This window comes from Carassius auratus, chromosome 30 (genome assembly GCF_003368295.1).
Source record: "Carassius auratus strain Wakin chromosome 30, ASM336829v1, whole genome shotgun sequence".
NCBI classification, from domain to species: Eukaryota; Metazoa; Chordata; class Actinopteri; order Cypriniformes; family Cyprinidae; genus Carassius; species Carassius auratus.
The window spans coordinates 29,261,951-29,274,379 of record NC_039272.1 but is presented as its reverse complement, the minus strand read 5'-3'; the positions used below and the strand labels follow the sequence as shown (position 1 = coordinate 29,274,379).

The 12,429-nt window shown below is 42.2% G+C and overlaps 1 protein-coding gene across 1 annotated transcript; it reads right to left on the bottom strand.

Annotated features, from left to right (window-relative positions):
• Positions 1-214: 214 nt before the first annotated feature.
• On the bottom strand, positions 215-12,429 carry LOC113049904 (potassium voltage-gated channel subfamily S member 2-like). The gene is made up of 3 exons (XM_026212640.1): positions 12,021-12,429; positions 8,082-9,061; positions 215-1,059 (listed from the first exon to the last, which is right to left on the bottom strand). The coding sequence occupies exons 2-3, from the start codon at positions 9,045-9,047 to the stop codon at positions 574-576; spliced, it is 1,452 nt and encodes a 483-aa protein (XP_026068425.1). The 5' UTR covers positions 9,048-9,061; positions 12,021-12,429; the 3' UTR covers positions 215-573.

The window sequence follows — 12,429 nt, the reverse complement described above, 5'->3', positions numbered from 1 at the left end:
TACTTTACAAAACTGAGTTACTTTCATTTTTATTACTATGAAGTTCCATTGAAACTATCTGTGCTGAATAAAGCATTATATAAATGTGACTTGACTTCACAATCATTGCTTGCATTCCACACACACACACACACAGAGAACTCATGCTTCACTTTATTGCATTAATGGAAGGTGAGATAATATGAGGATTTTTAATATATTTTTTTCCCACAAATTAATTTTTTATAGTATGTTGTGATCACAGGGGAGGAAACCTTTATGATGCAGCCATGCTGACTTGATAGATTGTCTAATCTAGACAGATGTTTAATGCTGAGTATAACTCTAGTCTAAAAGCCTCAGAAGGATTGGTCTAGGAAGGATGCAGCATTCTTGTTGATAAACACTCTTGCCTCAAAGAGAACAAGTTGAACCAAATCATAGCAGCATAATTCCCCCCACAGCATAACAGAACTATTGGATCCCCCAGATTTCCTTAAATTTGTCACCCATCTCTATTTTGAGTCAGCATATGATGTTTGATATTGGTTGAACACTTCAACACTAATAACTTTTTCTTGCATAGTGGATACATTAGAGTCTATTTGTCACTGGATGGTCTTCATAGCAAAAGTTGACAACTCCTCTCTCATAATTCACATCTTCATCCTTCTCTCCATCCTCCAGAAAGTGGCTATGCCCATGTATTGCGCTGTCTTCACTATTACTCTGTTGTCTTATTATAAGCCTCTTGTTGTTGCTGTTTCTCACTGAATCCTCAAGAGCTTTTTGATTGCGGTAAAAATGTGAAAACTTGTTGAAAATGATGGTGATGGGTAGTGCCACAACTAATGTACCACTCAGGATGCAGCCAGATGCTGCCAGCTTTCCTGCCACTGTCACTGGCACTACATCTCCATATCCCACTGTTGTCATACTAACAGTCCCCCACCACCAGCATGCTGGGATTGTGTCCAAACCAACATCTTCTTCATATTCTGCAGTGTAAGCAATTCCGGAGAACACTGATACACCCACTGCCAGGTACAGTAACAAGATTCCAACCTCTCTGTAGCTGTGCTACACAAAGAAACAAAAACATGTTTTTTTTACATATAAAATATCAGTAGAAACACTTCAGCACTTAAGTACTTAAGTTACTGAGTTGCCTGAATTAGGTATTTTGACCTTTTAACAATAATTTCCATTTTTGTAATAATTGTAAGGTTTTAAAGACTTTATTTAATTTTTTAAAGACAAGGTAGTCAAAAAATATGCGATTTATGGATTATTTGGTACTGGTATCATACATCAGTTAAATTATTTACTGTTTATTATGTTAGTGGTTTTCAATCCAGATCTTGGGGACCCACATAACTGCGTCTCAAGACAAGTCTCAACACACCTGATTAAGATTAACATCTTGTTAAGAGAGAGCTCCATAAACTAAAGTGATGATGCTTCCCAATTCGTCTGTTTATGCTATGACTTAAAAGTATTTATGTTTTTTGTGAATAAAAAGTACATACCATACAAATGAGTGAACAGCAGATGAGTAAGTAAGTTTTACAACATACTACGTCAGAAAAATGCTTTTTGAAACAACAGGCTGCTTTGTAGCAAAAACTACATCACATGCATTCTTTTTCATTACATTTACATTGCATTTCATTTTTCATGTACTGTTTCATTACATTTTTGGTATTTATGTAAAGAAACTGACTTATCCAACCACCGGAGATAGCCCTCTGCCCAGGACTGACATCATTCCATTTACTTATTTATTTTTTTCAAATAATTTGTACGTTTAAAAGCCATTTGTTTCCAATTCACCTACTTTACTGAGTATTTCTTCATTGTATTATGGACTTGCCTTATGTTAATGTTCTGCCTGTTTGTTGTAGAGCGACCATACGTACACCATTTCCTGGACATGTCCTGTCCAGGCTTTCTATATTGTCTAAAGTATCCAGGTTTTGTATTTATTTGCCCTGCGCTGAATGATCGGTGTTATGACACCAAAGTACCGTATCACTATAATCACCATAGAAAGGGACGGCTCCTTACGATTTTGAATCGCTCTCGCAGTGCTTTGATGTCATAAATGTCATCGGCAGTGTGGCTTCAAGCAGAACACACTTAAAATGTACGCATCTTTGCATCACTTTTAATGTTCTCTTTAGATCCCACCTTCTCGTGCTCGATTGCTGTATTAAGTAGCTACAATACCTGCATGTTTTTCGATCAGAAAGTATGAAAACATATATTTTAGGCGAACCTTCGCACCCTAACTTTAATAAGCTCATCTGTGTCTTACAACATTTTATTTGTTTTTACTGCACTCAAGAATTAAATCTAGCTTTATTGGGTGGTTGTTCTGCACGCTTAATAAACAAACTACAGCTAGTCCAAAATGCAGAAGCAAGAGTTCTTACTAGAACCAGGAAGTATGACCATATTAGCCCGGTCCTGTCAACACTGCACTGGCTCCCTATCAAACATATAGATTTTAAAATCTTGCTTATTACTTATAAAGCCCTGAGTGGTTTAGCACCTCAGTATTTGAACAAGCTCTGTTTGCATTATGGTCTTCCATCTCTTTTGTGTTCACAAAACTCTGACATTTTGATAATACCTGCGGGCAAGAGATGCTTTTCCTATTTAGTGCCTAAACTCTGAAATAATCTACCTAACATTGTTCGGGAGGCAGACACACTCTTGCAGTTTAAATCTAGATTAAAGACCTATCTCTTTAACCTGGCTAGCACATAACTGTAATGATGAGACAGAGAGATTCGGATCCATGTGCAGAACTTTTAATGAGAATGGTCAGACAGGGAATGATCAGTAACGGCATCAGGTATGTGGGGATAATCAGAATCGATAACAGGAACAAGCAGATGTTGGGGCAGGCAGCAGAGAATCAGAGTCTGTATAAACAATCCAAAGGTCAGGTACAGAAGGGAAACGCAAGGAAAACGCTCGGAAATGTCAGACTGGCTAAACAAGACTTCGCAGTGAGTGAGAGTGCTGCTTATATGTGTGTGTAAATGAGGTGCAGGTGTGGCAAGGAGATTGATTGAGGAATGATGTGCAGGTGTGGCAGGGTGATTGTGATGCAGAGACTAGAGACTAATGGGAAATGTAGTAGGGTGTGGTGCAACAGATAAGAGGTGCTAGAGTCCGAGTGACATCTGGTGGAGAGTGTGGAATTGTCCTGATTGGAGTGCCCTCCACAAAAGTTAATGGGCACTCCATGTAATGATCATGACATAGCCCCCACACAAAGGAGCGGCTTCCAGACGCTCAAAACAATCTAGGAGGGCGGTGGAGCGGAGGCGGAACAGGGTGAGGGATGAAGGGCCAGGTCCATGAGGAAGTGGAGTGGTCGAGGACTGGGGCAGAACTGGGCCTAACATGGAGATCAGGAGTCTCTCCTGGACCTGACATGGGAAACAAGGGCCCTTCCTTGGCCTGACAGAGGAAACAGGGACCCGCCATGGGCCTAACTCGGTAACAGGGGTCCACCAATGCAGAGCAGGTGGCGTGGGAGCCCACCAGAGCGGAGCAGGTTGAGCTGGAGCCCACCAGGGTGGAGCAGACGACCACCACAGCTGAGAAGAGGGGACAGAAGCCCACCAGGGCGGAGCAGAGGACCACCACAGCAGAGATGATGGGGCAGAAGCCCACCAGGGCGGACCAGACGACCACCATAGTTGAACAGACATGACAGAGGCCCACCAGGGCGGAGCAGACGACCACCACAGTAGAGTTGATGGCACAGGAAAGCAAGTCTGGTCAGGTGGGACTGAAACAGTGAACATAAACAGGTTAATAGCGGCCTCCGTGGCCGTGATGAGATGGTAGCTGGCCTCCGTGGCCATGACAGGACAGACAGAGAGTTGGTGTATGGTCCCCGTAGCCCTGACCGGAATGACAGCTCATTGACGGCCTCCCTGGCCGTGACAGGATAGGACGAGAGCTCGGAGTTGTGACGAGGCTCTGGTAGATCTGTGGTGATTTGACTGGGTTCATGAATATCAACTATGACTTGAATGTGCTCATGAAGATCGTTGGTGACTTGACTTTGCCCATGAAGATCATTGGTGACTTGACTTTGCCCATGAAGATCATTGGTGACTTGACTTGGTTCCTGAGGATCAACTGTGACTTGACTTAGTTCACGGAGGTTAATGGGGACCTGCCTTTGCTCATAAAGATCATTGGTGACTTGACTTTGCCCATGAAGATCATTGGTGACTTGACTTGGTTCCTTAGGATCAACTGTGACTTGACTTAGTTCACGGAGGTTAATGGGGACCTGCCTTTGCTCATGAAGATCATTGGTGACCGGACTTTGCCCATGAAGATCATTGGTGACCTGACTTTGCCCATGAAGATCATTGGTGACTTGACTTGGTTCCTGAGGATCAACTGTGACTTGACTTAGTTCATGGAGGTTAATGGGGACCTGCCTTTGCTCATGGAGGTTAATGGGGACCTGCCTTTGCTCATGGAGGTTAATGGGGACCTGCCTTTGCTCATGAAGATCATTGGTGACCTGACTTTGCTCAAGAAGATCATTGGTGACTTGACTTTGCCCATGAAGATCATTGGTGACTTGACTTTGCCCATGAAGATCATTGGTGACTTGACTTGGTTCCTGAGGATCAACTGTGACTTGACTTAGTTCACGGAGGTTAATGGGGACCTGCCTTTGCTCATGAAGATCATTGGTGACTTGACTTTGCCCATGAAGATCATTGGTGACTTGACTTGGTTCCTGAGGATCAACTGTGACTTGACTTAGTTCACGGAGGTTAATGGTGACCTGCCTTTGCTCATGAAGATCATTGGTGACCTGACTTTGCTCATGAAGATCATTGGTGACCTGACTTTGCTCATGAAGATCATTGGTGACCTGACTTTGCCCATGAAGATCATTGGTGACCTGACTTTGCCCATGAAGATCATTGGTGACCTGCCTTTGCCCATGAAGATCATTGGTGACCTGCCTTTGCCCATGAAGATCATTGGTGACCTGCCTTTGCCCATGAAGATCATTGGTGACCTGCCTTTGCCCATGAAGATCATTGGTGACCTGCCTTTGCTCATGAAGATCATTGGTGACCTGCCTTTGCTCATGAAGATCATTGGTGACCTGCCTTTGCTCATGAAGATCATTGGTGACCTGCCTTTGCCCATGAAGATCATTGGTGACCTGCCTTTGCCCATGAAGATCATTGGTGACTTGACTTGGTTCCTGAGGATCATTGGTGACTTGACTTGGTTCCTGAGGACCAACTGTGACTTGTCTTGGCTCATGAAGTTTAACTGTTGTTTTACTTGACTCTTGGGTGTTAGAGGTGACTTGACCCATCTCTGGATGGTCAACGGTGACCTGACTAGACTCCGGGAAATCAACGGGGACCTGATCAACGGTGACCTGACTAGGTTCTTGGAAATCAACGGGGACCTGATCAACGGTGACCTGACTCGACTCTGGAGGGTCCACTGGGAACTGACTCGACTCTGGAGGGTCCACTGGGAACTGACTCGACTCTGGAGGGTCCACAGGGGAACTGACTCGACTCTGGAGGGTCCACAGGGGAACTGACTCGACTCTGGAGGGTCCACAGGGGAACTGACTCGACTCTGGAGGGTCCACAGGGGAACTGACTCGACTCTGGAGGGTCCACAGGGGAACTGACTCGACTCTGGAGGGTCCACAGGGGAACTGACTCGACTCTGGAGGGTCCACAGGGGAACTGACTCGACTCTGGAAAGTCAATGGGCACCTGACTTGCCTTTGGACTGCCTGTAGAGACGTGAGACGCCTCAGCTTCGGGCACCGCCTCTGGAACGGCCTCGGGCACCGCCTCGGTAATGATCTCTGGGCTTTGAGGAACGCTAGACACCTGTCTCCTCCTCCTCCGCCCTCTATGGTGGCGAATCGGTGGCACCTGGTCTGGAGGCTCAGTCGTTGAGTCGGCCATCTTGTGCTGTGGCGCTGGGCTGGCGGCCATCTTGTGCTGTGGCGCTGGGCTGGCGGCCATCTTGTGCTGTGGCGCTGGGCTGGCGGCCATCTTGTGCTGTGGCGCTGGGCTGGCGGCCATCTTACAGATAGGAGCTGGATACATTGGAGAAGTAACCTCCTTAACTGTAAAAGGAGAGCCACAAAACTCCAACACAAAGTCAATAAACTGTCCCAGGGTCCAGCTAGGGTCTCCCTCCGGTAAACTCAAGCTTACCCTAGTATCAAGACCACTCCAGAAACAGTCCTTTTACCAGTTCCTCATCCCCAGGCAAAAGGTGACTATACTGAATGAATTCCTCCACAAAGAGCTCAATTGGTCTACCATACTGAAAGATGGAGCATAGCACCTTTATAGGGTTGCATGAACTGTTAGCTGACTCCATACCTGGTCTGGGGTTCATGAAAGCTGCTGGATCCTGGTTTGGTCGAAGTCTTCTGTAATGATGAGACAGAGAGATTCGGATCCATGTGCAGAACTTTTAATGAGAATGGTCAGACAGGCAATGATCAGTAACGGCGTCAGGTATGTGGGGATAATCAGAATCGATAACAGGAACAAGCAGATGTCGGGGCAGGCAGCAGAGAATCAGAGTCGGTATAAACAATCCAAAGGTCAGGTACAGAAGGGAAACGCGCGGAAATGTCAGACTGGCTAAACAAGACTTCGCAGTGAGTGAGAGTGAGTGTGCTGCTCATATGTGTGTGTAAATGAGGTGCAGGTGTGGCAAGGAGATTGAGGAATGATGTGCAGGTGTGGCAGGGTGATTGTGATGCAGAGACTAATGGGAAATGCAGTATGGTGTGGTGCAACAGATAAGAGGTGCTAGAGTCCGAGTGACATCTGGTGGAGAGTGTGGAATTGTCCTGATTGGAGTGCCCTCTACAAAAGTTCATGGGCACTCCATGTAATGATCGTAACAATAACACACTAACATATTTCTAGTATACAAATCTATTAAATGATTTTTTTGGCTGCATTAATTAGGTAAACCGGAATCGGGAAGACTTCCCATAACACCCAATTTACTTGCTGCATCATTGGAAGAATGGCATCTACACTAATATTACTGTCTGTTTCTCTCTTTTTCCGAGGTCACCGTAGGCACCAGTTTCAGTCTGTATCCAGATCAGATGGTCACTGCAGTCACCCGGATCCAGTACGTGTCCAGACCAGATGGTGGATCAGCACCTAGAGATGACCTCTACAGCTCTGAAAGACCTACAGACCCTCTCTCTTAGATGTCCACCAGGACAAGACCACAGGAAACAGATGTACAGTGTGACTTTGCTGCAGCCTTAAATTGAACTGCTGGTTTCGTTTGGTCAGAGGAGAAGTGGCCCCCCGACTGAGCCTGGTTTCTCCCAAGGTTTTTTTTCCCATTCTGTCACCGAAGGAGTTTTGGATCCTTGCTACTGTTGCCTCTGGCTTGCTTAGTTAGGGACACTTAATTTCCAGCGATATCCGCGACTTGATTGCACAGATACTATTTAAACTGATCTGAGTTGGATGATGACATCACTGAATTCAATGATGTACTGCCTTTAACTGAAAATTTAGTGTATACTATTGTCTTTTTGCATTATTGACACTATTTTCCTATTAAATGCTGTAAAGTTATTTTAATACAATCTTTATTGTTAAAAGCACTATTTAAATAAAGGTGACTTGACTTTAAAAGTAATGAAACATCACTGATCTTTTGCACATCCGCCATGTTCAGTTTCTTTGATATTCGTGTTTGTAATTTTAAACCAAAAGTGCTTGTGGACAGTATTAATTGTTAGAGTGTGCATGGATGTGCACTTAAAAAATACACTGTAAATAGTAGGCCATCCAAGTATCTTTGGATGCTCATTTCAATATATTGTATTGTGGGAGAAATTAATTCTAATCTTGCATATATTTAGGGTGAATAGTGGGAATTGGGAAGCATGTTTTTTTGTGCTAGATAAAGAGTGACATAGTAAATGTGGAGTGCTGTGGGTCTCACTCCAAATCCAGGTTTGAACACCACTGCAATATGCAGCTTGTAAATGAACATGAACAGTGACAGTGTAATCTCACCCGTAGTGTAGCACCTAGTGACCTTAACCCTGTTGAATGCCTAGCCAGCTTCAGCACCCTGAAGATTCTCATCAGTCGCAAAACCTGGACTAGTTTTCCCAAGTTGTCCAGTTCTGACTCACTCCCAATGACCAGATCAAAAAAGATAGTGATGTAAATTGGCAAAACTGAGATGATATCAATCAAGTTTAGAGGTAGCAGGAAGAACTTACGATGGTTTGGTGCAAGAATCATACGTGTTACTACCTCAAAGGTAAACCAGCAGATGCAGAACACTTCTAAAACATGCATAGTTGGGTCTTCAGTTGGATTACCATTTTCATCATATACCTGGTACTCTGGAATGCTATTGATACACATGATGGCAATTGATATTAACACCACACAAATGGAAAGCAAGCTGAAAAGTTTGCTCGGGATTGAATAACCTGGGTTTTCCAATGTTAGCCACAGACACTTCCGAATGTTTCCAAAACGCATTTCATGGAAGTGCTCGATATCTTTGTTCAGATCAGAAATCTCATCAACTGATGTATCCACACTGCTAACATCACTCTCTTCATCCCAGCTTTTATGATGTCTCTCCAGTTTACGATCAAGGTAACGGTAACTACAACAGCTGTCCAGAAAAAAATCACTTATGCCCCAATACTCTATTTCCTGAGAGAAGGAGAAAATGCACAGCTCTTCCATAATGTGCAGCTTGCCAGTCTGGTAGAAGTGCAGGACATAAGGGAAAAGGCCAGGGTTACGGTCAAAGTAAAACTCCTTCTGATGAACATCAAAGTCATCACAGAGCTGTAGAATATCATCTTCTGAGTCACAGGACAATAGCTGGCCAAGACGCGTGTCCGGAAACTTCCTCAGAATGCTTGAGCATAGAGTGTGCCTCAACCCACCCACATTGATGTGTAAAAGGTTGTCCTTAGGATCCAAAATCCACCAAGTGTGTCTTTCCTTGACCATGATCTACCTATATGCTGCAATAGAAAAAAGTGACATTTTGTTTTAGTATGGCTGGCAGACATAATGGGTTCATTTCTGTGTGATGTATGATGGAATTCTCATCTTATTCTGCAAACAATAATTCTTAACATACAATATAAGTAACTCTTATATTTTACTTTCCATCCAAAATTATTTAAATTTTACAAACGTCTATAGTTTGTGGTGGATAAAGTACACAAATCATGTACTTGAGTAAAAGTACAGAAGGCTAAATGAAATACTCCTTTGAAAGTTTTTTCTTCTTCTTTAAAACGAATGATTAATAGACCATAATTTTTAATAATAATAATAATTATTATTATTATTTGCAATTCAGTATACTCCATCCTTGGTTTGCTAATAAAAAAAACTATGTGCACCTATGTCCAATACACACAGCTCACATCATGCATTGTCAGTATCCATATACCCATTTGATCAACATCTAGTCTCTACTCTGCCTGATTTCTACTTCTGCACTTATTTCAGTTACTTATTTCAGATTGTTGTCCTTCTCCAACTGTGTGGCCAAGTGTATCCTTTGTGAGGTGTGCTGTTGCTGTGTATAAGATATACTGTGATTGATTTGGACAATATAAAAAAAGACTCTTATCTCTGCACTCGCATATTTTTCAAGATGGAATTTATAGTTTTTTTGCCTCCATGTATGAAAGTTTTTCATATAGGCATCAGTGCTGTTTATTGTGCGTGGGTCATGAACTTCAAGATGCTTTGTTCCTGGGTTGGGCTCTGTAGAAAGATCAATTCCCAGCCTTCCTGATATCTAACCTCTGTGGTGCCTGAGGGGCCACATGAGCAAAGGAAGTGAGGGACATGACGAAAGGGGAGCTCAGGCCTTGTGTTTCTCATTTTCCCCTGGTCTGTCACTTTAGGCTATGAGGATGAGTGAAGGGTGGATAAATGGGAAAAAGTGGTGTCCTTACCCGGCCTCCTTACCCTTCTGTGGAGCATTCTGGATTTCCACCACAGTTGTGCAAGCTCATGTGCTTGTTAGTTGGTTATCTTAAGCAGTGAACCAAGATAAATCTGCCCTGCATACTACTGTGGCCTTGCAGGCCTATCAGGCAGAACTTCTGAAGAGCATGGACAAATGTTGAAGTGCTTTAAGTCCCTTAAGATTAGTGCCCAAATCAAAAGTAGGTCTATGGCTTGCATGGCAGTTCAGAAACTGAGATTCTAGCTTAATTTATTGATAACTATTTTATTTAATCCTGGATTGTTCCATTCTTTGAAACTCATCTCAGAGTTGTCACAGTAAAAATTTCAAGTATTCTTAGAAGCAGGTTTATGGACTACTTGCACAGCTGATTCCACATACTACTTATTTTGGCTCAGTCATTTTGCAATAAGATTTATTTATAAGAAACCCGCTTTTATCTAGCACATTTTAGGGCTGTCTGTTGAATACTTCAGAATATTTCCTTCCAGGGGCACTGCACAAGATCCCGGGCCCTATGCATAGGCCCCCCTTCCTCAAACCTTGCCCTGGAGGTCCAATGCACTGCAGAGTTTAGCTCCAACCCTGTCTGCGATTTTCGAATGATCCCAAAGACAGTGATTGGCATTGATTAGCATGCTCAGGTGTGCTTGATTAGGGTTAGAGCTAAACTCTGCAGGAAAGTGGATCTCGAGGTCCAGATTTGAGAATCCCTGGCATTGGCAGTCCTAATGCAGTCCTAAAAAAAAACCTCATGAAGCTCTGGCCAAGTAAGTGATGTCTATATATAGCCAACCTCTGCTGCTCTACAGTTGGAGAAAGTGTAATCATCATCTTTGATCCCCAATCACATTATATAATAAAATCACTTTCTTTGTTTTAGGACTATCAATTAGGCTACTATTTATGGATACCATAAAAATAAATGGTTAGAGTTGTAAATCAATCAATAGAGTGGTGCAGCGCCAAGGTCATGGGTTTGATTACCAGGGAAAGCACAAACTGATAAAGAACTGATGTGTTCCTTGAATACAATTTAAGTTGCTGTGGATAACAGTGTCTGTCAAATGCATAAATGTAAATTAACTACGTCCTGCCGTTAAAGTACAAATATAGCTCACAACAAAAATAAATATTAAATGGCAAACACATTGAAGATTGGCGAACAGGCTGTGAGTTAATTAAGAAATAAGATGTTAACTCAAAAAGTAAAAAAAAAAAAATGCCAAAAGTTTTCTGTGTGGTTTATGTTTAGGGTTAAAGGATAAAAAAAAAATATTAGCTCAGTATAAAAACTGAGGGACTCTCCCCTATACTGAGAGTCCCTGCAAACCTCATGTGCAAGTTTGTATGTATGTATGTGTGTGTGTGTTTGTGTGTGTGTGTGAAAGTGTATGCACGGATCAAGTTTATAGGTCTATGTATAAATATACGCAAGTTATACACAAGTGTGTACGCATACATTGCTAACATTATATATATTGGTATCGATTTCATATTAGTGTTCACGTGTATTTCATTTATGTATTTTTGAAAATCCAGTAGGCTAGTATATGCATGTGTATGCGAGTAATTTATATGCACGTGTTTCATGTATGTATTCATAAGCGAAGTTTGATTTAAATCCTACGCGGCGCCTCATACCAAAGAACTACTTTTTCTAAAATTCAAATGTAAAAAAATGACAACTGATTTGGCCTAGCCCTAGACATTTGCAAAGAACTGTATCAAACTGAAAGCGTATCAATGGCCACTCACTGCTGTTCTTAAATGCATATTGCTATGCTTTTAAACACAATAAATCATTCAGGTTCCATTTAATCAACACATTTCGTTCATTTATCATGCGCTTCTGTATAACCTTATTTTAAATATACTTCCCGAAAAAAGTGTTAATACAAGATATGTAAAGCAAATATTGTAGCTATCTGTGCTTTTAATATGTTCTCCCTTATTTATCAGCATATAGTTCTAGAATTAAAAAGAAAACCTACCACACAGATGTCACTGTTTGTTCTCCACTTGTTTTCTTTCCACGTTTGTTTACGGCGCCAGTGTAAGATGTCATTAAGTATCAGTCCATTGATCTATAGTAATCTAAGTTCACCGATTTTGTAAATAGCCTACTGTATTTGTCTGATATCGGGTTATCTCTTCGCTTCGCCAAAAACTGCTCCTTAGTCGACGTTAGCTCATTTTCCCTCCGCTCCTGCTGCTTCGATGTGAAATGATGCGCATTTGTCCAGTCAGGCGCGGAAACACACCCTAGCAGTCAAACACTGCAGTTCACATGAACGTCAATTCTTGAATGAATGCATTTGAATTTCCTGTAAATCTTTAAATCAAGTTTAAGAAAAAAGTTTATGTTATGGATTATTTTATTATTATTACCATTCATTTATT